The 25478-nt window shown below is 44.1% G+C and overlaps 1 protein-coding gene and 1 pseudogene across 1 annotated transcript; both read left to right on the top strand.

Annotated features, from left to right (window-relative positions):
• The first annotated feature begins 7287 nt into the window (after positions 1-7287).
• On the top strand, positions 7288-18021 carry ZNF550 (zinc finger protein 550). The gene is made up of 4 exons (XM_033127766.1): positions 7288-8223; positions 10522-10648; positions 12827-12922; positions 16277-18021. The coding sequence occupies exons 1-4, from the start codon at positions 8062-8064 to the stop codon at positions 17359-17361; spliced, it is 1470 nt and encodes a 489-aa protein (XP_032983657.1). The 5' UTR covers positions 7288-8061; the 3' UTR covers positions 17362-18021.
• A 772-nt stretch (positions 18022-18793) lies between these two features.
• On the top strand, positions 18794-19863 carry LOC117034621 (THO complex subunit 4-like; annotated as a pseudogene).
• Positions 19864-25478: the final 5615 nt, after the last annotated feature.

Here is a 25478-nt window from a genome sequence, read left to right as displayed (position 1 = left end):
GCAGTTCTGGAAGTCCTCCTTTGTGCTATTGTGGCTGTCTTGATGTCCTGAATCGATTCAAAACATTTACTTTTCATGGTCATTTTGACTTTGGGGAAGAGCCAGAAGTCACATAGTGCCAGATCTGGTGAATAAGGTGGATGAGGACAAACTGTAATGTTTTTATTTGACAGAAAAAACCGTGTAACAGAAGCAACAGACATGGAGCATTGTCATGATGGAGGATGAAACCGTTTGCCCATTTCTTGAGGTGTTTTTAATGCACATTGTTTCTTAAATGCTCTAATAAGCCCTTATAAGATTCAGAGTTCACCATAGTGTTCCTGGGTACAAACTCAGCTCACACAATTCCATCAAGGTAAAAAAAACACAACATCAACTTTCCATTGGATAGCACTCAGCAACAGCATTCACCATATCTCTTGATCACACCTCGTATGTCTGTGCTGTCTCCCATTTGCTGGAGGAAATCTTGAGTAGTCTGTACCCTTACAATAATTTCCCTTTTCTGATTGTGTATGAATCTGACCCAGTTTGGGCCAAGAGTGGGTTGTGTTGTAGGCTTGCAGGGAAGGTTACCTTCTTCGTGGAAACTGTTGGTTTCTCCTGGCAATTGTAGTTGATTTTCTACATTCCAATTCAACAACTCGTAACTGTCTGCTTCCCGTTGTTCTGGTTTGTGCAATAATAAAAGTCTTATTATTGAAGCTACCTTTAATCTTGGGGGTTGTATTGACTATGCAGGGTGGATGGAAAACAGAATTGGGCTTGGTTTGTATGAAGGGATGGACTGCTTTGGTGGGCCCTCAACACATGTGCCTCAGCAGGGACAACATGATGGAGAGTAGTTCTCATTCCAATATCAGCCTAATTTGCATTTCTGCCCAAGATCACCTAGGAACCAATGCAATGCTTTGTAGTCCTGATTTGTGGCCTCCATTTATTTTGAGATCATAGGTCACCCTGAGGATGGGTCACCTGTTTGGCATGCTCCAGTGCCTTTATAACAGCATGATTTTTCCTCTTGTTCCCAGAGGGTGGCATATAATGTCCAGCACTGTTGAGGGGAAGCTTTTCCCCAGGTTCTACAAAGGAGCCAAGTGTCCTGATGTTCATAATTCTGTAGACTGCTGTCATTTCTCAGACTATGGGAACCAGATTCCAACCATAATTGGTACTGAAATCCTGGGTGTGATTAATAGGTAGTGGAGGAACCTGCAGGTAACTAGATGGAATGTGCCTCTTCTAAATGTGCTTCCACAAATCTTATGACTATGACTGTGAGGAACCACAGGATCTCCTGAGCTGTGTATCTCCTGTAGCTGAAGTCACTGTCAGAGCAAATAGTCTAAATTTGTGTGAATTCCTGTTGTCCTTCTGGACTGTTCACCTTAAGTGCATTGCAGTAAAGGCAGGGAAATGAGAGCAGAGAATGGAGATCCCATTGTCCACGGATCCAGCCAGTGTTTCCCAGATCATTACTTGCCAGGATTTCCTGTGCTGATTCAGGGTTGCCCTTCCCTAGGAATAAGGAAAAAGAGTGGATTCAATATTGGCTTGTTAAAACTGCTGGTTTCCAAAATGAGTGGGAGATCCAGATTTGTTTTTTTGAACTATTTTTTAGAAAATTAACTAAGGCATAATTGGCATGCAATAACCTATAAATACTCAAAAGTGTACAATTTGAAAAATTTTGTCAGGCATGTAAGCTCATAAAACCATCATAATCACATTGAACATATTCATGATTTATCTTGTGCCCTTTTATAATCTCTCCTTGTCCTTCCCAGAACTATAGGATTCCAGTGATTTACTTTCTTTAACAAAAAATTAGTTGGCATTGTCGAGAATTTTATATAAATTGAATTAGGAAGTGCTTACCCTTTTTTCTGATATTTTTCACATAGCATAATTATTTGAGATTCATCAGTGTTGCTTATGTGGATAGTTCATTCTTTTTATTGTTGAGTAGTATTCTTCTCTCTAGCTATTCCATTATTTGTTTGCCCATTCACCTGTTAATGGGCTGTTCGGTTGTTTCCAGTTTGGTGCTGTTAGAAATAAAGCTGCAATGAACATAGGCATAGAATTTTTTTTTTAATTAAAGTTTATTGGGTTGACAATTGTTAGTAAAGTTACATAGAATTCAGGTGTACAATTCTGTATTACATCATCTATAAATCCCACTGTGTGTTCACCACCCAGAGTCAGTCCTCCTTCTATCACCATATCTCACCACCCCTTTACCCTCTGGTCACCACTAAACTATTGTCTGTGTCTATGAGTTTTTGTTTCTCATTTGTTTGTCTTGTTCTTTTGTTGTTTTTAGTTTATATACCACATATCAGTGAAATCATATGGTTCTCTGCTTTTTCTGTCTGACTTATTTCGCTTAGCATTATATTCTCAAGATCCATCCATGTTGTCACAAATGGTCCTATTTCATGTTTTCTTACCGCTGAATAGTATTCCATTGTGTATATATACCACACCTTCTTTATCCATTCATCTATCAAAGGACATTTTGGTTGTTTCCATGTCTTGGCCACCGTAAATAAAGCTGCAATGAACATTGGAGCACACGTGTCTTTATGGATAAATGTTTTCAGATTTTTTGGGTAGATACCTAGGAGTGGGATTGCTGGGTCATACAATAATTCTATTTGTAACTTTTTGAGGAACCTCCACGCTGCCTTCCATAGTGGCTGCACCAGTCTGCATTCCCACCAACAGTGTATTACCCAAAGCAATATACAGATTTAATGCAATCCCCATCAAAATCCCAATGGCATTTTTAAAAGAAATAGAACAAAAAATCATCAGGTTTGTTTGGAACCACAAAAGATCCCGAATAGCCAAAGCAATCTTAAGAAAAAAGAACAATGCTGGAGGTACCACACTCCTTGACTTTAGCTTGTACTACAGGGCAACAATAATCAAAACAGCATGGTATTGGCAGAAAAACAGACACATAGACCAATGGAATAGAACTGAGAACCCAGAAATTAACCCCCATAAATATGGACAGATAATTTTTGACAAAGAAGCAAAAAACATACGATGGAGAAAAGACACCCTCTTCAATAAATGGTGCTGGGAGAATTGGAAAGCCACATGCAAAAGAATGAAACTGGACTGCTATCTGTCACCATGTACCAAAATTAATTCAAAATGGATCAAAGACTTAAGCATAAGACCTGAAACAATAAACTGCATAGAAGAATTCTTTATATAAATATGTGTTTTATTTCTCTTGTGCTAATACTTCAAAGTATGTGCATGTTTCAGTACTTAAAAAACTGCCAAACTGTGATCTAAACTGGATGTACCCATCTATGCTCCCACATATCCATGTAATAATATTAATCATAATGGATAGTAGTAATATACAGTGGCTCTTCAAAATATATGGTGAATGCTGCTGCCGAGTGCCATCCAATGGAAAGGCAGGGATATTCAATTTGGCAAGTGGCACATCGAACCTTAGTAACAGTAACAGTGTGTGACAAGTTTCAACTTGTTTGGTGCAGTCAGTTGGGTGTGAGCTATAGTTAAGAGGGGTGTGTGTGTGTGTGTGTGTGTGTGTGTTTTAAGATTTTATTGGGGAAGGGAAACAGGTCTTTATTGGGGAACGGTGTGTATTGCCAGGACTTTATTGGGGAACAGTGTGTTTTTTCCCAGGACCCATCAGCTCCAAGTCCAGTTGTTGTCCTTTCAATCTTAGTTGTGGAGGGCACGCTCAGCTCCAAGTCCAGTTGCCGTTTTCAACCTAGTTGCTGGGGGCACAGCCCACCATCCCATGTGGGAGTAGAACCAGCAACCTTGTTGAGAGCATGCGCTGTAACCAAGAGCCATCGGGCCACCCCTCGGCAGCTCAGCTGCAGCTCAATTCAAGGTGCCGTGTTCAAACTTAGTTGCAGGGGGCGCCCACCATCCCTTGTGGGAGTAGAACTGGCAACCTTGTTGTTGAGAGCATGCACTTTAACCAACTGAGCCATCCGGCCACCCAGGAGCTCAGTGGCAGCTCAGTTACAGCTCGTTGTCTTCACTCTAGTTGTGGAGGGCACAGCTCACTGGCCCCATGTGGGAATCGAACCAGCAACCCTGTTGCTCAGAAGCTCGTGCTCTAACCAACTGAACTATCCGGCCGCCTGAGAAGGTGTGTTTTAAAGTGTGCCATAACTCATGGATCACAAACAACATATTAACATGAATTTTTGTTTCAAACTGCAAAAAAGTGCTAAAGAAACAGACAAAATGTTAAAATTAGTTTATGGTGATGCTGCAGTGACCATGAAGATAGTTTACAACTGGTTTGAGTGATTTTGTAAGGGTTGTGAATCGATTGAAGATGAGGAGAGATCAGGACCTCCTTCAACATCAAAAACTCAAGAGAATGTTGAAAGAGTAAGCAAAATGATTTGATCAAACAGGTGATTGACTATTAGGGAAATTTCTGAGGATCTGAACATCTCTTATGGCTTTGTTCGAAGCATTTTAAAACAGATTTGAACATGAGGTGAGTGAGTGCGAAATTTGTTCCATGTATTCTGACTGTCAGAAAAGCAACAGTGTTTGTCATTTTCGTTGGAGTTGCATGATCATGCCACTTCAGATTCCAGCTTTTTAAGACATGTTATCTCAGGAGATGGAACTTGGGTCTATAGTTATGATGCTGAGACCAAGGTTCAGAGTTCTTAATGGAAGTCTCCCAGTTATTGTGGGAAAAAAGTGCATCAATCAAGATCTAACATCAAGGTGATGTTAATTGTGTTTTTTTACCTTGATGGAATTGTGCAAGCTGAGTTTGTACCCAGGATCACTACAGTGAACTCTGAATATTATAACAGCTTATTAGAGCATTTAAGAAATGATGTGTGGTGGCTGGATGGCTCGGTTAGGGTGCGAGCTCTTAACAACAGGGATGCTGGTTGGATTCCCACATGGGCCAGTGAGCTGTGCCCTCCACAACTAGACTGAAGACAGTGAGCTGCCACTGAGCTGCTGGAGGGGTGGCAGGATGGCTCAGTTGGTTAGAGCGTGAGCTCTTAACAAGGTTGCCGGTTCAATTCCTGCATGGGATGGTGGGCTGCGCCCCCTGCAACTAAAGATTGAAAACGGCGATGACTTGGAGCTGAGTTGCGTCCTCCAAAACTAGATTAAAGGACAACCACTTGGAGCTGATGGGCCCTGGAAAAACACAGTTCCCCAACATTCCCCAATAAAAAATTTAAAAATTAAAAAATGAATATAATATATATATTTTTTTAAAAAATGAAATGATGTGCATAGAAAATGGCCTGAGAAATGGGCAAATGGTTTCATCCTCCAGCATGACAATACTCCATGTCACACATCGCTTCTGGTATGGCAGTTTCTGTCAAAAACATTACAGTGTGTCCTCATCCACCTTATTCACTGGATCTGGCACCGTGCAACTTCTGGCTCTTCCCCAAAGTCAAAATGACCATGAAAGGTAAAAGTTTTGAATCAATTCAGGACATCAAGGCAGCCACGATAGTACAACACAAAAGAGGACTTCCAGAACTGCTTTAGCAGGTGGCAGGAAATGATGGGATAAGTGTGTTTGAAGTGAGGGGGAGTATTTGAGGGGGATTAATGGCAATGTGTCTTTTATTGTAATATATTTTTAAATTTAAACATTCACTGTATTTTTTGGTCACACCTCATACATTTTTCTTGTAGACTGCATTCCCAACTCTAGAAAAAGGATATTTCTTCACCTTGAAACAACTATCTACTATACTGTGCATCCCACTGTTTCTCACATTCTTCATTCATTTATTTGTCATCCTCTTCGTCCATCAGACTCAAAGGCATTCCTTTGCACAATGTCTCCCTGCCCTGTGTGTCCTTAAAAAGATCATTATGATATTTGATCTTGTCTATTCCACATCTGACTGCAGAGGCAACTAAGCCATCAAAAGATGGGATTGGCTTCACTGCCATGTTGTAGCTTTTCCTTTGTAGTTGTCCTTCAGGTTCCTCAGCCAGTCGGTGTCTGTGTTCAGCTCCAACTCAGATCCTGAATCTGTTCCATATGCTCCCCCATGTCAATCCAATATCTCCACTTGAATGTCTCAAACACACCTTGAGCTCATCATGAGTAACAGAATTGCACCATCTTGCCTCCAACGTCCCCTATTTCAGTGAATAGTCTTGCCATCCAAATAAGTTTGAAATCCAGATTCAGCCTTTGGCCATAATACTCCAAACACACACAGTGCTGAGAAATTGTGACTGCATCACATAAGCCCACTCTGATGTCTGTCTGCGTGTCTGTTTTTAGTGATTAGGTCCTAATGTTAGTGTTTTCTTATCCAATACCAATTTGCCATGCATCTTTTATCTGTGTCTGCATGCAGTGATGATCATTGGGTGGTTGATTATTTTATGAGCTGTTGAAACATTTGTATCGTATTGCTATTTTGCCTTTATTGTCTAGAAATCCTCTATGAAGAAGAATTTTCCGTAATCTGTTCAGTTACCTCAAAATACAGTCTGTACAGAAAAGAGAGAAAAAAGAGCTTGATACCCTCACTCTATTTAGCAATTTCTAGAATAATTATTTGTATCACTGACATCATCCTCAAACAATAACCAAATGTTTATCTTGGGAATAAGATGCCCCCTTTGCACACAGGCGCTGTCATAATAGGAAAAAAGCATTTGGTCTCACACTTCTGGAAGCTGGAAGTCCAAGATCAAGGTGTCAGCAGATTTTGTGTCTGGTAAGAGCCCTCTTTCTGGTTCACAAACAGCCTTCTTTCTGTGTCTTCACCTGGAGGAAGGAGCAAGAGAACTTTCTGGGGCCTCTTTTATAAGGACACCCCACCCCACTGTAGGGGCCAGATGGGATGAGTGCCCAGGGATGGGACTCAACAGGAGGAGAGCCCAGAGAGAGAGAGAAAATGAGGACTCTTAGGTAAGTGTCATTATTGGGAGTTGGGAGTGAGTACACAGGCAAATGGCATGAGGGGATTTCATTGATGTGTTGGAATGTCTCTAGGTCAAGGTTTCGACTTGATCAAGAGAGTACTCAACCCGGAGCAGCGGTGACTGGGTTGTTGTCTCCGCACAAGAAAGAATTCAAGAGACAGGTGCAGGACAGTTAAAGTGATTTATTTAAAATTAAAATACACACTTCAGAGGAAAATGTTGGTGAACTCAGAGAGGAGTCGCTCCGAGGAGGTCAAGATCGGGGTATTTATCTATCCCAGGGCAGGGGTATTGGAGACGTCCCATTGATATAGTTCATTTATCTGCTCCCCTGGGAGAGATCTTCCATTTCTGCTTTTTCTTCCTTATTTGGTTCTTCTGGTACTGATACGACAGATACATGATGGGAGTTGCAGTAACCACAATGCAAATGAGATGATAATGACACTATAATTAGCTAAGGGTCAGGTCCCAGTCATAGGGATCAGCCTAGCTGGAAGAAAATGGTGCTTATTTTTCTCCAGCTGCAGGTACTGGATACATTCACTTTGTTACTGTTGTAACCAGTGAAGCACTTCACTTTGTATCTTGGAGGGGGCTGTCAATTTCCTAGGCTACATACCCTGTCTCAAAGGGGAGGACGAAAAAGGGAACTTATGTCAGGGGCCAGCCTGATCCCACTGGTGCACCTGGTCACCTGAGTGGGGTGCTAACAGCATATTTATGGGGATGTTGAGGCAGAAGGAAAAGACGAAGTTTTAAAAACTTACAATATAGTGTGTCTACTCGCTCCATTAAAAGTATATGAAATAACAAGAAGCAAAAAATACAACCGGTCCACTTGAGGAATATCCGAAGGTTCCCGCCTCCTTCTTTGGAGCTTCTGCACGCCCCTTCCCAGCGTTCCTCCTAGGCCTCTCGGCCCTTAGCTCCTAGAAGAGACGCAGCATCGCTCATGTTCCTGGATGCAAGAAAAAAAACCCACAACTACATTACCCAGAAGGCTGTGCTCCGCGAAGGGCGGTGTGCGCCAGACCGATGACGCCATAGAAAGGGGACGTTGTTAGCTCGCGTTGGGGACTTCCGGCGTTGCCTGAGTGGATGTCCGTTGGTGTCGTGGCGGGTCTTTCGGGACTAAGCGGGGTTGGAACAGAGGGACGGCCCCGCCCGCGCCTTCGTGGGACCCGGGGAAGGTCGGCTGAGCCCGCGGGACGCCCAGCTCCACCACGCAGTCCAATGGCAACTACGATGGAGACGGCGCAGGTGAGTGGACGGTGCCCCAGGCCCCTCGCCCGCTCGGGACGACAGTGTCTGGAGACTTCTTGCCCTGTCCCGGCCGTGGTGTCTCGGAGCCCCGGGATGAGGTCACATTCGGCTCAAAGTCGGCATATAGGTCAGGGGCTCCAGGCGTCGGGTCCTGCTTCTGCCATGATGTATGGAAGGGAGAGACGTAGGTTTTGTAATTCCCTTGACTCCTAACCCCACGTTGCGTGCGTGGGACAACTCTTCCGAGGCTGTGACCTTGAGCAAGCCCCCCTGAGCTGCTGCCCTGAGCTTCTGTTTTTCTGGGTATAAAATAGGAATAGTAACAATTTCTCGTTCTGGGTTGAGGGAACTAAAAAAGGGTACGTGGGTGATACGTGCCCAGTGTCCAGCACGGGCCAGGGAGCATCGCTCCGGGAGCTGTTTCCACGAAGAGATGCCTCCCGGGCCTGTGTCGGTCTTAGAGGCTCCCCACAGCGGGAGGCTGACCCCTGGGCCTCCCTGGCCTCTAGCCTCTACAAAGCTAAGAACTGGGGTAGGGGAGAGGCAAGAGTAACGTTTTTGGAATTGCTCCTACACTAGGGAAGAAAAGGTGACAGGCAGGCTGGGAGCCAAGAAGGCCAAGGAATTTATCTTTTATTTCACAGCAAATGGAACTGGTGTCCCAAGACAGTAGTGAATCCATCTTCCTGTTTAAGAGGTTCAATCTTATTTGAAAAGTGAGTTTATGCAAATAGTAATGATAGGAGTGTAGTGTCCTTTTGGACATAAATGCACAAGAGATGCCCAGGTAATTCTCTCGCAGTCAACCTAAGTACCCCTCATTATTGCTTTGATCACTGTCAGTACTTGTCTTACTCGTTAATTTCCCGTCCAGGTGGTTCCCTCCCTCACTTTCAGACTCACTCCAGTGTGCCTTCCTGAAAGGCCTTCCCTGTCACCCCATGTAAAGTGGACTGTAATCTCTTCAGTCTCCTTGCTCTATTTTCTTGTCTTTGGAATTTTTAGGGCCTTCTGACGTTGTCTTGCTCATTTACTTAGTTGCTTGTTTAGGATCTGTTTCCAGCCCTGGACCATGAGTGCCTATTGCTGCTCTATGTCAAGACCTAGAAAGGTCTGGGCTTGTAGAAGGTACTCAGTAAATGGTTGAATGAATGAATGGGTCTCGCTCTCAGGAGCTCCCATTACTCTTACAATAAGTACAAACTCCCACTGTGGACGGAAGGGCTCTCCTGGATCAGCCCGGTGACACCTCCATGCTCCTCCTCTTCGGATCTTCCTTTGTTCGTGGCACCCAGCCAGGTGGTCCTGAACTTGCCAAACTCCTTCCCATTTTGCAACTTTTGCCCTTGCACTTCCCTTTGTCTGAGTCCCTGTCCCTAGGTCTCTGCAGGGCTGTCTCTCCGAATCCTTTCTGTGTATCAGTGTAACCTCTGACGATAGTCTTTTCCTAGCCGCTTTAGTTGTAGCTAAGGTACCCCTGACCCCCACCTGCCCATCTTTTGGCAATTCTGGGCCTTCTTTTGACGGATGTTCAAATCCTGCCTCTCCTCCTTAATTGTGAGATTCCGGGTGAATTTCTAGAGCTGCCTGAGCCCTGGGCTGCTGACTGTGACATGGAGGTGACGATGACGTTTACCTCCTGGGTTGTTGGAGGGTTAGTAAAAGTCCCAAATTACATTGGAGTGCCAGGCATTGCAGTATTTGCTGTGTGAACATTTCTTCTTTAGTTCTCAGACTTACCTGGTGAAATGGAAATGATTACTGTGCCGACGTGGAAATCGAGGCCTAGAGAAATGATATGATGTCCTCCCCACATTCACATAGCAGCTGGCAAGTGTCAGAGTCAGGGGTTTTGATTCAAAAACCCAGGAGTCTGGCCCCAGAGCTGGAGACAATCCCTCTACCACGGCGTGTGAGGCCCTTAGCTGCGGGCAGGCAGACGGTGAGCACCAGGGAGGCTCAGCTGCTGCTGCTGCTGTTTTCACTGTTGGAATTATTTTCATGATTATTTCCCTGTTCCTCTGATATCCCAGAGTACTTACTGTCTGCTACACAGTCCTCCTGGGAATGTCATTGTCTGTGTCAATTCCAGTGGCTTTTCCAGGCAGGTTTTTCTCTTTCTCTGTCCACAGACCGTGTCCTCCTATTCCTCAGAGCCCTGTGTAGAGCTCAGCCCTCAGAAGACCTCGGTGGTTCAGGCCTGGGCCTCTGCACCTTCACCAGCGACTAAGTGGCAGGTTCTGATCCCATCCAAGTACACAAAGCCAACACCATTACCTTTGTTTGACTTTCCAGGCGTTGGTGACCTTCAAGGATGTGGCTGTGACCTTTACTCAGGAAGAGTGGGGACAGCTTGACCTGGACCAGAGGTCCCTGTATTGGGAAGTGATGCTGGAGACCTGCAGCTTCCTGGTCTCCCTGGGTAAGTGCTCACATCTCAACCTTCTTGATTTCTGGCTACTCAAGAAGGTCACAGAAGCTACCTTCCCACTTCCCCACAGCCCCTGCTGTTTTTTGGTCCCTTCTCCTCCTGCCTGGTCTCCTTATGTTTGCATCAGGGATCATTGGGGTAGAAACAATATCCTTTGAAACACAAACCCTCATCCCAGTGCCCAGCACACTCAGGCCTCAGTCTGAGGTCTGTATTCTAGATTCCACAGGAGGGGAGCTGACTGGCGCAGCCTGGTTGGGTTACATGTCCCTACGACCCAGTTAGCAGGGCTGTGGGTGATCTGGCTGTTCTCCGAAGAGAGGGTGAGTCAGGCAGGTCCCCACATGGCATTTGTCATTAGTGCCACCTAGGGCTCTTCCTAAACAACACAATCTTGGTAAAAAGGCCCCTGGTGTCACATAATCATCACGTTTCCTGAGGCCTGGACCATAGTCCTCCATTGGGGTAGGAAATGACATAGCAAGTACATAGAGATGTCATGAAGTGCCATGGGTAGACACCCTGAGAAAGCTAGTCCTTTCTCCTTCTCTGTCTGGCGTACTGTCATTGTCAACAGAAAGTATCAGATCAGTGCTGAGTCTTCTGTGTCCCCTAATTGTGCCTAATTTCTCTTTTCAACACAGGAAACAGCCTCCAGCTCACCGTCCTCAGCCATTTACATGAGCTCGCTGGGACTTACTGGCATTATTTTTATTTCATGGTTGTATTTTGATGGTGACTTTCTATTGTGGGAAGTGAAATTGACTTTTTTCATTTACCAGAGCAAAACAGTTCCTTTTAGAATAAAATATTTAGGAACAATAAAAAATGTGTTGGCTTAAAGAGAAACCATCAGTAATGATGGCACGCTGTGTGCTTTGCAGACCCATCACTCTGAGTTCAGCTGGAAAGATAGACATCAGTTCTTAGATGAATTATGATGAGTTGTAGAAGGAAAAGTAAGAGGAGTTTAGGAGTGTATAACCATGGGGTCATAACGTATCACAGATGCTTCAAAAAAGGCATCTGAGGAAGTGACATTGGAGCTAAGACTCAAAGGCTAAGAGCTAGCTAGAAGGGGAGGTGAAGGCTGATTTCTCCAGGTGGAGGAATCAGCATGAGAAAAGGCCCTAAGGTGAGAGCTAGCTCGGCTCCTGGCAGAGCCAAAGGACCCTGTAACTCACCTTTTCTCCTCCTCCCTGAGCCCTGCAGCTCAGTGCCGGGCACGGAGCACACATCGGTGACTTTTACTGAGACTTGTGTGAACGGATCCTGGGCTATGGATCAGAACCTGCCAGTTGCAACTTCATTGGGTCCTGGTAGCTCAGTCCCTGGCCTTGTTCAAAGAACCCTCCCATCTCTATTGACATGTATTTGGCTGCACGTTACAGAAAGACTGGCTCACACTGCCTTCCCCCTGAAGGATGTTTACACGGCACCTAATGGGAAGCCCCAGGTGGGACTGGCGCATGGATTTGGGCAAGCAGCAGCACGCTTATGTCCTCAGTGGCATGAGGCTCTCTGCTCTTCTCTCGGGACCGGGCACTGGTGCCCTTGGGGTGTAGGAGGTGGCAGTGACTGAGGCCCCCTTGTGCAGCCCTCTCTTCCCACGTGGGGATAAGGGCTTTCTCTTCAGAATGAGAATCCAGCTCAGCTTCCCTGCCTACCTCTCATTACTGATGATCCGGGATGCTATCTGCTCATTTATTTACACCAGTAGTTTTCAGTTCTCTTTGGGCATGGGAATTCCCTGGGGACATTTCACAGATACTGTTCATAGGCCTCATCCCAGGAGAGTTTGTTTCTATTGGTTTGAAGTTGGAATCAGGCATCCATAGGGGATTCTGAATCAAGGGGTGTCAGAGAACCTTCTGGAAGGATGGGCTCGCCTCCTGGTGCCCGTGGCTATGTGTGAAAGTAGAGTGGTAGCTCTGACTGGTGAAGTTCAAAGGGGAGTGGTGTTGTGTAGACAGACAACACCACCCTCCACAGCAGTTGTACCCCAAGAGTAGGACTTGTGCCCTTGGTTTCCAGGTCTCACCTCAGCATTTTCTTTATTTTGGGAGCAGCTTCATTCATGGTCTTGTCTTTGTCATGAAGTCCCAAACAGGATGGAGAGGTTTCATTCTTAGCAAAACACCTGTGTCTGATTTCTTTCTCCATCAACAGGGCATCCGGTTCCCAAGACAGAGTTGACCCACCTGCTAGAGCATGGGCAAAAGCTGTGGACGGTGGAGAGAGGCATCTCACGTAGCACCTGTCCAGGTGGGCGCCACCAGGTGGTCAGGTGGAGTTATGGCAGTCTTCAGAATACAAGGGCACCACTGCCTCTGGACTTGTGTGTGAAACTGTGTGACCTCTTAGGAGTTCTGGTTGTTTCTCTGTCACATCAAGGTATATGTACATCAACAGGTCAGCTCTGAGCCACACCATTATGTAGAGACCCAGGTACCTTCTAGTGTCTGGATGCAGCTTTGCGGTGACTTGAGCATAACTCAGCTGATAGAGGGGAAACAATAGGGGGAGGGAGAAATCACACCCCTTTGCACGTATCCTTCCCTTCCATGTGTTCTTTTGACAGGATCCGGGCATTTGGCTACACCTGGGTGCTCAGGACTGGGGATATGGTTTAGCTGTGTGACCGGGAACAGAGCCAGTAGGCTGGGCTTATGTCATCTCAGCCTGCTCTTGGAATATTAGTGACGGTAGTTCCTATGTGACTGGGTGGTTTGAAGTTGTAATGAGGTATTAGCCCAGTGCCTGGTCTGTAGAAAGGGTCGACAAAAGTCAGTTTTTATTGTAACCATGTAATTACGTTAACCATGAGTGATAGTGACACCACTTCACTTCTTGGACTCAGAGGAAAAGAGGCCTTTCTTCACCCTGAAAGTACTACTGCACCATGTGCCCTCGGTAGCCCACTCATTCCCGCCTTCATCCATCCATCCATCCTGTTTGTCCGTCAGACACCCAGAAGCAGCCCCTTGCACTGTTTCTCCTTGCCCTACTTGTCCTGAGAAACACCTCGGTGATGTGTGACCTTCTTGGCCCCACATCTGTGCTTCTGCGTGTAACTGGAGTCCTCCACAGTGACGCACGGTCTTTCCTCTCTCGTGGTCCTTCAGGCAGTGAGTGTCTGGCCAACCCCGCCATCAGCCCTAGGTTCCGAACCTCATCTCTACTTAAGTGTCTCAGAGGGCTCACCATGCTTAGAAGACACTCGTGATCATGCCCACTCGTCCCCACGCCCAGGTCAGAGAATGTCCTGCCATCCAAGCAGGTGAGAAGACTGAGCACCTCAACATCTCTGCCTCCATCAGACCAAGCAGCCATCCACCTGCAGTCCAGCCCATTTGACACTATCTCTGTCTCCTGAATTCATCACCTCCACCTTCGTCCTTCGTCTCCTGCCTGGATGATGCCAGACACTCCTGGCATCCCCGTCTACTCTGTGCCTCTGGTCACTCTTTTTGTGGCACAGGCTTCTGCAGCCACTCAATCGTCACCACTTCCTCGGTCACTGACATCTTAGCACATAATCAACATCATGTCAAAGGCTACGTGCTTTTACTTTCTGCCCCTGACTCTTTAGAGGCTCATCTATGACTGTCTCACACCTGTGCTTTCCCTTCTTGTCCTCTGTGGACGATGTCTTACCTCTGCTCATGGCTAGTCTCTCCAGCAGAGCCCACATCACACCTTTACCTTCTCAGGGAACTTGCTTCTTGTTTTCTGCCTTGTCTGTGCTTCATCCTCTGTCTACTCAACATATAAATATGCTCAAGGTACTTACACTTGGGGAAAAATCAAACAAATGCTTTTCGATCTGTGAAAGCCCACAACTAACGTGCGCTCTACTAACAAAGACAAGTTCCTTGAAGGAGTTGTCTCATTTCTGGAAAAGGTATATACACTTGACTTGTATATGTATTGTTTAAAATCTCCTTGATTTTTTTTTTTTATATAGGAGCTGTATAGTAATGTGCACAAATCTTAAGGGTTCAGCTTAAAATTTTTACAATATATTGAAACTGAAGTGTCTGCTACTCTGGTCAAGATTGTGAATATTTCCAGGACCGTGGCAGGTTCCTGGTGCCCCATCCTTGTCAATAGCTCCTGCTACAGTGGTAACCACTGTTTCTACTTTATCACTGTGGATTGGTTTTATTGTTCTTTTTTTTCTTTTCGGTGTGTGTATCTGTGTGCATGAACGTGCGCATGTGCATGTTCACACTCCTTGAACGACAAATTTATTTTCTCACATTTGGTGGCTGAAAGTTCGAGATCAAAGTGTCAGCAGAGTTGGTTTTTACTGAGATCCCTCTCCTTGGCTTGTTCTTGCTGATGTCACTGCTGTCATCCTAATTGCCCAGTGCAACAATGAGAAGAACCAATAAGATGTATATGTACATAGAGATTTATCTTAGAGTTGGCTGTTGCGATTGTAATGGCTCAGTGATTTCAAAATCTGTGAGGCAGACTAGTGAGCTGGAAGAGTTGATGTTGCAGACTTGAGTGTGGGGGTCTCATCCTAACACCATGAGTTGGTTGGCTGAGGCCCACCCACATAATGAAGGGTAGTTTGCTTTTCTCAATGTCTGCTGATTTAAGTGTTAATCACATTTAAAAAGTACCTCACAGTAACATCTACAGTGGTGTTTGACCAGACAGCTCAGCATGATAGCCTGGCAAAGTTTACATATAAAATTAAGTATCACAAAGAATAAGGATAATGACACATAATTTAGTAAACACTCCTGTCAAGAAGTGTGCCAAGCGCTTTTACAGACATTTTCTCATCTACTCTTCATGGCAGTGTGGGAAACGGGGTGTATCATAGTCAAGTCTCTCAGACGAGGAAATTATGACTTAAAGAAGAAAGAAGTCCGTCCAAGATTAGCTCACTGGATGGTGGCAGGGCTGGAACCCAGGTGTTCTGAACCCTGAGCCCTCACTCTTCACCATCACACTGATGCCTCAGAGCAGAAACTTGTCTCTTGTGCCATTTGGCCCTTTGTGTCCCTCTGGGCCCCTCTTCTGGGGTCTTTATTGCCTTCCTCCTGAAACCATCCCTTCTATGTCAGCTTCACCAGGCATCTGGTGACCTTTTCTTCTTTAATTCTTCAGCAGTCTTCAAGTGTGGATCTACCCATGCTAACTCCTTCCATTTCAACCGGTGCCCCTTCCTTGTCCTGGCAATTCTGACTTCTCCATCAGGACCCATCTCACGGGGCACTTCCTCTGGGAAGATGACCTTTGTCTTCCCAGTCTTGTTAGGCCACTTCCCAATACTCTTGAAATACCAAGAGATACCAATTCTTGGGGCACATGTCCCCCAGTGTTATCAAAACTGCCCTCCCTGCCTTACTCTGGACTGTGAGGAGGAGTCTCCACTCCAGGTCTTCTGTGCCCTGGTCCAGCCTGCCATCCAGATTTTCCCTTTAATGGTATCAAGGGTACAAGGACCATAAAAGATCATGAGAAACCTACGTTATAGGGACATAAAAACACAGCAAATGTCAGAGTGCTGTTTTCATCCTCATTTGCCCACTGAAGTGTTTTTGTTTCTTCCAAGTTGTATCATTAAAAGTCCCCCTTTATGTCCTGGATTCTCTTCAGGTGACAGAACAAAACTTCAGACCAGCGAGCAAAGCACTTCTCAGCCAGCTTTGTATGAAGGAGCCTTGTTCAAGGGAAGCCTGACTCCAGGATCTCCAAGGGACTCCAAGTTGGGGCAAGCCAGTGATTGGGAAGGATGTTTGGAAATGAGGCCAGAGACAGACTCCCATAAGGAGACCCATCCTGGGAAAATGAGCCTTGAAGATGATGGATTAGGGACAGACAATGGTCTGCACTCCATGGTGTTACAGGAGAGAGTCTCTAGGGGAGATGTTCTCCAGGAATGTGACCTGCAAGAACCAGGGAAAGGCCCCACAATTCACACAGGGAGTAACCTCTACAAATGCAAGCAGTGTGGGAAAGGTTTCAGCAGGAAGTGGTACCTCGTTCGCCATCAGCAGGTTCATGTGGGAATGAAGCCTTATGAATGCAACGCATGTGGGAAAGCCTTCAGCAGGAAGTGGTACCTCGTTCGCCATCAGCGAGTTCACACGGGAATGAAGCCCTACAAATGCGACGCATGTGGGAAAGCCTTCAGTCAGAGCTCCACCCTTATCCGGCACTACCTCATCCACAGCGGGGAGAAACCCTACACGTGCACAGAGTGCGGGAAGGCCTTCAGGCGCAGGTCCTACCTCGTGCAGCACCGCCCCATCCACACAGGGGAGAAGCCCTATGAGTGCAGCCAATGTCGGAAGGCCTTCAGCCACCGCTCGACCTTCATTCGCCACAACAGGACCCACACTGGAGAAAGACCCTTCGAGTGCAAAGAATGTGCAAAGTCATTCAGCAACAGAGCACACCTCATCCAGCACTACGTCATCCACACAGGGAAGAAGCCGTATGAGTGCACAGCCTGTGGGAAGGCCTTCCGGTGCAGCGCTGAGCTCCTGCAGCACCAGCGGGTCCACACAGGCGAGAAGCCATACGAGTGTGCGGTGTGTGGGAAGGCCTTCCACCGGAGCACGTACCTCCTGCAGCACTCTGTCATCCACACTGGGGAGACGCCGTACAGGTGCCTCACGTGTGGGAAGGCCTTCAAACGCAGGTCCTACCTCCTGCAGCACCAGAGGGTCCACACCTGAGAAGCCCCGGCAGTGCTAAGACTATAGAAAGGCCTTTCGTAAGGGGATCCACAATGGAGGAAAAACCCCTTTAAGTGCAAAGAATGTTGGAAAGGTTTTTTTTGGTCAACTCTTCAAACACATGAGTAGTCAGTTTGGAGAGAAGCCCTGTAAATGCAGTGCATGTAAGGAAGCCTTTAGCCGCTGCTCAGCCCTCCCTCTTGGAAGTGATAGGGTAGGTAGGAAGGTAGAAATGAGCAGGAGGAGGGAGCTAGCCCTGGTTAGGAGGCCTCTTGCAGCTGCTCTCACTTGGGACATTAATGGCAATGTATCTTTTACTGTAATTTAAAAAGAATTAAACATTAACCATATTTCTTGATCACACCTCGTACATCCTGCTTCTCAGGACCATTTTAATGAGCTTCTCAAATAAATCATGGGAAATTAATGGGTTCATGCTTACATCTGGAGAAACAACCTTGGGGACCAGAAGGGAGGATGGGACACCTCAGCAGAGAGAGAGGAAGATAACGGAGAGGTGGAGACAATTCTACCCATAGAAATAAAAATCCTCACACAATGTAAGGAGAGGCTGCTTTCCTCTCTTGGGTCAGCCCACTCCATGTCTTGGAGTGTACTTGCTTTTACTAATAAACTTCTTGGTGTCCTATGCTGCACAAACTGTCTCTTGACTGAATTGTTTCCTTCGTTAAAACAAGAATTGAGGTACAAACATTATTCCCGGTAACAGAAGGACTCCTACCTGAGAGAGAGGAGAGAAGGCATGTCACCATCAGTGGGCCCACCTCCGTCAACATCAGAGAACTTACTGGGGAAATTGTTGTGAATATAACTACTAAGGACAGCCTTTAGCCAAAAGAAAAAGATCTTACTTGCCATCTGAGAATTCATAGTGAAGAGCCACATAATTGTTATTGCTGTGAGAAAACCTGTGACAGGTTACCACTTGTCATGGAGGGTTCTATTGGAATTTGACACAGCTTGGGCCTTGCTATACCTGTGAGAGAGTACATAGGACACAGACCCACTGGTTACTGTGCACTTACAAGAACCTTCAGCCACTGGTCTTCCCCTAGGTTTACACTGAGAATGCCATCTCAGCATTATTTTTAAAAGAAAAGTAAAAGGAGGAAACAGACATAGATTATAAATGAAAATATATATGTATAACTTTCACAAACTCAGGTTTCCGTGCCCAGGCTATTGCAGCTTTTCATCACTTTTATTTTTTGGTGAGGTAATGTTCAAAAGAAAAAGAACTCAGCTGTTTGTTTTTTATGTGTTCACTGGTGTCCTGTTAGGAAAGTTGGACAGTGAGGCCAGCTGTACAAACATTTGTTGAAAGCCTTTGTCCCATTTATGCGTTATACTCCATGAGTAGCATAATTTGTGAGAACTATGAAGGCTCACGTCATGGGGTCCTTGAAGTTATAAAAAATCAAAATGCTCAGAGCTGAGGCCAATTCCACGCCTGCCATGGGCGACAAAACAGACGTGTTTCTCGATGACATCATTAAGCTGAACCGGACCCAGCCAGGCAGACGCAGCGGGGGTTGGGGGTGGGGCGCACGGCGGGGCTGGATCTCAGGGAGGCCACCGCGTTAGCAGTGGCAGGAACCGCCCGGCACCCTACGGCAGGCTGAGACAACTTCCTGACAAGTGGCAACATGACCTTTTCGACAGTGGCTTTGGGGTGGTGCCGGCTTGGAGATGGGTGGGAAACTGCTGGTGTCCAGTGTGGATTTTGGAGTGTCGGACGGTGATATTCAGGAGCTCTGCTGAGTTTGACACTCTGAAGAAGGCGGTCGTGAACTACGACCACTCCAGTCGCAATCTGTGAACAGCCGACGTGCACTTTGAATGGGAGGCAGACGCCCTGAAAGCTGTGAAACAGTACAACGGGGTCCCTCTGGATGGCCGCCCGATGAACATTCAGCTCATCATATCACAGATTGACACACAGCAGAGACCAGCACGGAGTGTAAACAAGCGGGATGACTAGAAAGCGTGGTTCTGGAGGTTATGGTGGCGGTGTCACTCGGAGAGGCGCCCGTGGAGGCAGCCGGACAGAGGCAGAGGCACCCGCAGGAGTTCAAAGCAGCAGCTTTCTGTAGAAGAGTTGGACGCCCATCTGGATGCTTACAACGCGAGAACGGACACCAGGTAAACAGACAAGCAAGCCTGTGCACAGGACAGGATCCAGGCGGCTGGTCCATGCTCCCTCGCAGGAGGGGATGGCGAACTGGGGCTGTATAGCCAATTATGGAGTTTTCTCTCTTATGTTTTAAAATAGGATTTAAAACTCATGTAAAGGTTTTTTTTTTTCTTTTTAAAATTCTGAAACAGACCTGTTTTGTACTGAGTTATTTTGGGGATAAATTCTACTGGTTGCTGTTGAGAAGGTGGCGTTTTCGCCTTTGCCATAGTAAAGTAGAAGTGTGTGTAGAACTGGAAAAAAAAAATTAGAATGCTCAAAATCACATGACAATTTTTTATGTCTAAAGAGAAAGGGATCCACATATGGATTGCCGCATTAAAATGTGCAGCCCTTAAGACTGTCTAAGGCTTTTTAATAAGTAATATCCTTTTTCGTGTGGTTTTAAATGCCCAACACTCCCACTTTTTCTTGAGTCCATGCTACTTGTTTGTTTTCTTTATTTTCCTCTGACAGTGTGGAGATTATCTGTGGGTGTGTGGCCTTCTCAGGTGGGTGCTAATTCTTTCCTTTTCCTGGTGTTTCTCGGGTTCTTTAGTCCTGTGTAGAGGACTGGGCATTTCTAAGTTTCCCCTCCCCCAGCTTTCTAGGGGTTGAATTATAGGTAAAAGCAGTAAAATAAGACACACAGTTGAGGTAAATTCATTTTAAGCTCAGAAAAACAAATACAGAGAAAGATTTACATTATCTGATCATGTAAATATTTGAGTGATGTTTGGTTAACAAAATAAAATGCCAGGGATTTTAACAGGAGAATCCAGACTGTATATGTGCAGGTGGCAGGTTTTGCGTGGGTTGCACAGTGGCCACCATAAACTCATTTCTTTGGTTCTAGCATTGGATGTGGTCTTTTGAAATTCATTCGATGGGATTTTCTTTGAGATTAGTTTTCAAGCTACACGAGATAATCAATGTTAACTTAGATTTAAAAATTTATTGTTCAGAAAAATATAAGATTATAATATCCTGACATGGGACCTTCCTCAGAGCCTTTAAAAAGGCTACATACACACTTCAAATTTTTGTCATGGTCATGCACATTTTTGGGATGCACGTAGTACAACTGTACTTCCTGATAAGTTAGTAAGAGCTCTATTTTTTGTTTGTTTTCAGGACAGTGTGCATAGTTTTCTGGCTTTGCTAGATTCTTAATCACCTTGAAGACTTTTGTCTCCCAAATATCACCTTTTTTCCATATTTGAGGGCACTCGGTGCTGAATCTGAAGGGGGCAGTGAATCAGTAAAGTTAGCATGAGTAGCAGAGTGGTACAAATGGGTACAAAAATTAAGGTGACATTATTTGGTGCTATTGCACTTTTCTAGGTATATGAGATGCATATGCACAAAACATTGACATGTCCTCATAGAACCTACATTGTAGTTGAGGGAAATAGTCAATTAGTAATGTTCTTGGGTTACATACTATGTTAGAATGTGGTGGGTTCTACGGAAAAAGGAAGAGAGCAGGACATGGGTAAAGAAAAACATGAGGGTAAGGCACGTTACAACATTAATATTTGGACTGATGTGGATTATACTATTATAGCACATATTTTAAAGAGGTGAGAGAAGACAGTTTATTTTTTCCTTTCTAATGGATATGCATAGGTTTTTTTCTTGCCATACAATTGAAGGACAGAAGAGATAGGAATTATTTTTCTTTTGTGCCTGCTCTTAGGGGAAAGACTTAGTAACATTATATTGAGTGCATTGTACAAGTTTTTGGTAGATTTTTTAGATGTTAAGGAAAATCCAATCAACTTTTTTAAAAAGCCAAAAGTTAAGTAATTCAATATTGTTAAGATACTATTATTTAATTCACAGTCTACATTCAAATGTCATCATTCATCCTAATATTGTCCCTTGGTATTTTTCCTGGTCCACGACCAAATCCAGACACTCCTTTAATGAAACAGTTTATCAGTCTCATTGAGTTCCTTGGACTTGACAGTTTGATAAATACAGATCATTTATTTTGTAAAATTTCCCTCTGTTTTTCTGATGTTTCCTATTGATTGCATTTCACTTTTGCATTGCTTTATGTTGAAATCACAAAAGTGATAGTGTGTCTTTTTCCAAGTTACTTTTATCAGGAGGCACATGATGTTCATGTTTATCAATATTGATATTAATTTTAGTCAATTCTGTAAGTTTGTGTCCTTGACTCTAAAAATTCTCTTTCCCTTTATTTTTAATAAACAATTATTCAGAATATATTTTGAAACTATGTAAATATACTGATCCACATCAATATTTCACCCCCTAGTTTATCACCACTGATGACTTTCAGATTCCATCAATCTTCCACATTTATTAGTTGGCATTCTGCTTTGAAAGTAAGCTTTTCCAATGAATTGTCTATTGATTCATTTTTTATTAATTTATGTCAGTATGGCCCAATGGATCCTTAAATCTTTAAGTGGGTTGCAATCCAGCACTGTCATTTATATTGATGCTCAGATTTTCCCAGATTGAGTCCACGAGAGTTCCTTCAAGCTGGTTCTTTGTCCTCTTTTCATGTTACCATCACATTTTGGGCACTTCTTTCTGGTACAAAAGCTGTTACAGTTTCATCTTGTAACTTTCCTTGCCCTTCCAGGAATCAGCCTTTTTTCTAAGGAGTTTTTCTTCTTTTTGGCAGTGAAAGGTATTGAGAAATCAAGAACTGGCTATTGGATGTTCATAAGGACACAGGTGAAACATTGCATCTAGGCCTTCTTTGACAACACAATTTATATTCAGGGTATGCATAAATGCTAACTGCACAATTTGGTGACCAACAAATGCATTTTCCATGAAACAACTTCCCAATCAAGGTATAGAACAATTTCATGTTGCCAGAGAATGCCCACTTGCCTGAGTCAGTAAATCTCAGTCAATCACTACTCTGATTTTTTTTCAATGTAGTTTGCCTTTTCTGTCATTGGTATTAAAATTTTGCCTGTCTTTAGTTTTATGGAATGAAACTATTTAGGGCCGGCCCGGTGGCTCAGGTGGTTGGAGCTCCATGCTCCTAACTCCGAAGGCTGCCATTTTGATTCCCACCTGGGCCAGTGGGCTCTCAACCTCAATGTTGCCGGTTCAACTCCTCGAGTCCCGCAAGGGATGGTGGGCTCCGCCCCCTGCAACTAGCAACACTGAAAGGACAACTTGAAGCTGAACGGCACCCTCCACAACTAAGATTGAAAGGACAACAACTTGACTTGGAAAAAAAGTCCTGGAAGTACACACTGTTCCCCAATAAAGTCCTGTTTTTCTTCCCCAATAAAAATCATTTTAAAAAAAGTGTCTCTTTGGGGAAAAAAAATGTACAATAGCATTATGTCTGAAAAAACAATGCACATATCTTAATTAAAAAATACTTTGACCAAAAAATGCTAACCATCAAAAAAAAACTAATTGGAAATATTTATCATTTTTATTAAGATGTTTATGTTTCCTGGATTTTTAAATTATCCAGGCATAACAAAATTATGCTCCTAGCATTTTTAAAAATTACTTTTAATTTTACATTTATTCTTAGAGCATCTGAGTCTGTCAGCATACAAGGTATTATATATGAATCCACTGTTACTTCTTATATAAAATGGGCTGTTTTTGCAAATGACAAAATTAATTTATTAAACAAACATATTTATTTGTCACCTACTCTTTGTAACTGTTCTGTGCAGCAGTGAAAGATATTCATAGGCACTTCCCCTTGACAAGAATAAATCCAGAGTATAAACAGTATTTTTAAAGAGAATATTTAAAATGGAAAACCTGACTATTAAAAAAAAAAAAAAAAAAAAAAAAAAGCCTGGGAATGGAGCGGGAACTTTCATGTGATTTGACTTATGTATTGATTTGCCCAGAGAAGGCATCAATGGGAACATGAGTTTGAGTGATGTTAAGAGACTGGGCAAAGAACCCACTGGAAAGTGGGAATAGCCAGTGCAGATTCTCTCTTCTGTTTGACTTTGTAATGGTCTTGTAATTATTCTTAGGACAAAAGTTAGAATTCTTTTTTTTAAATTATTTTTTAATTAAAGTTTATTGGAGTGACAATTGTTAGTAAAGTTACATAGATTTCAGTTATACAATTCTGTATTACATCATCTATAAATCCCATTGTGTGTTCACCACCCAGAGTCAGTTCTCCTTCCATCACCATGTATTTGATCCCCTTTACCCTCATCTACCACCCCCTCCCCCCCTTACTCTCTGGTAACCACTTGTGGGGACAGAACCCCAGAGAGCAGTTTCCAGGCTCTCAGCCTCACATAGAAAGGTGCTGGCTCAGGTAGTAAATGGCCATCAACTGTGATTGGATGGCCATCAGCTGTGGCGAGTTGGCCGTCAGCTGTAACCAGTGAGCCATTGGCCACGAATATAACTGCTGTGGCTACGCTAGCAGCAAAACTGGGGGCCAGCATGAAGATGGTGGCTGAGTAGCAAGAGCGGATTGCACTTAGCATGGTGGATTGCAGCTAGCAAGTGAGAGTCGGTCAGTTGGCAGAAAAGCAGACAGCAGGTCGCACGTCGGGTGACTTCAGCCTCCAGTGAGACTATAGTTGTATGACTCCCCTACCTATAGCTCCATGGGTGTTCCTTTTTGGCCTAGTCACATCTTGCGTTCTTATGTGGGGAGCGGGAGATGAGACCCCTCAGGCCGCCCCGCATGACACCACTAAATTATTGTCTGTGTCTATGAGTTTTTTTTCTCTCATTTGTTTGTCTTGTTCTTTTCTTGTTTTTGGTTTATATACCACATATCAGTGAAATCATATGGTTCTCTGCTTTTTCTGTCTGACTTATTTCGCTTAGCATTATATGCTCAAGATCTATCCATGTTGTCACAAATGATCCTATTTCATCTTTTCTTACCGCCGAATAGTATTCCATTGTGTATATATACCACAACTTCTTTATCCATTCATATATCGAAGGACATTTTGGTTGTTTCTATGTCTTGGCCACCGTAAATAAAGCTGCAATGAACATTGGAGCACACGTGTCTCTATGAATAAATGTTTTCAGATTTTTTGGGTAGATACCCAGGAGAGGGATTGCTGGGTCATATGGTAATTCTATTTGTAACTTTTTGAGGAACCTCCACACTGCCTTCCATTGCAGCTGCACCAGTCTGCATTCCCACCAACAGTGTATGAGGGTTCGTTTTTCTCAACAGCCTCTCCAACACTTGTTACTATTTGTCTTATTGATGATAGCCATTCTAACTGGTGTGAGGTGATATCTCATTGTGGTTTTTATTTGCATTTCTCTGATGATTAGTGATGTTGAGCATTTTTTCATATGTCTATTTGCATTTGTATATCCTCTTTGGAGAAATGTCTCTTCAGGTCCTCTGCCCATTTTTCAATTGGGTTGTTTGTTTTTTTGTTATTGAGTTGCATGAGTTCCTTGTATATTTTGGATATTAGCCCCTTATTGGAGGCACTGTTTGCAAAAATCTTCTCCCATTCAGTTGGTTGCCTCTTTATTTTGTTGATGGTTTCTTCTGCTGTGCAGAAGCTTTTAAGTTTGATATAGTCCCATTCATTCATTTTAGCTTTTACCACCCTTGCCTTTGGAGTCAAATTCATGAAATGTTCTTTGAACCCAAGGTCCATAAGTTTAGTACCTATGTTTTCTTCTATGCAGTTTATTGTTTCAGGTCTTATGCTTAAGTCTTTGATCCATTTTGAATTAATTTTGGTACATGGTGACACATAGCAGTCCAGTTTCATTCTTTTGCATGTGGCTTTCCAGTTCTCCCAGCACCATTTATTGAAGAGGTTGTCTTTTCTCCATTGCATATTTTTTGCTTCTTTGTCAAAAATTATCTGTCCATATTGATGGGGCTTATTTCTGGGTTCTCAATTCTATTCCATTGGTTTACATGTCTGTTTTTTGCCAATAC

Source organism: Rhinolophus ferrumequinum, chromosome 15 (genome assembly GCF_004115265.2).
Source record: "Rhinolophus ferrumequinum isolate MPI-CBG mRhiFer1 chromosome 15, mRhiFer1_v1.p, whole genome shotgun sequence".
In the NCBI taxonomy this organism is placed as follows: Eukaryota; Metazoa; Chordata; class Mammalia; order Chiroptera; family Rhinolophidae; genus Rhinolophus; species Rhinolophus ferrumequinum.
The sequence above is the reverse complement of the archived record's forward strand: the minus strand, read 5'-3'. Positions and strand labels throughout refer to the sequence as shown.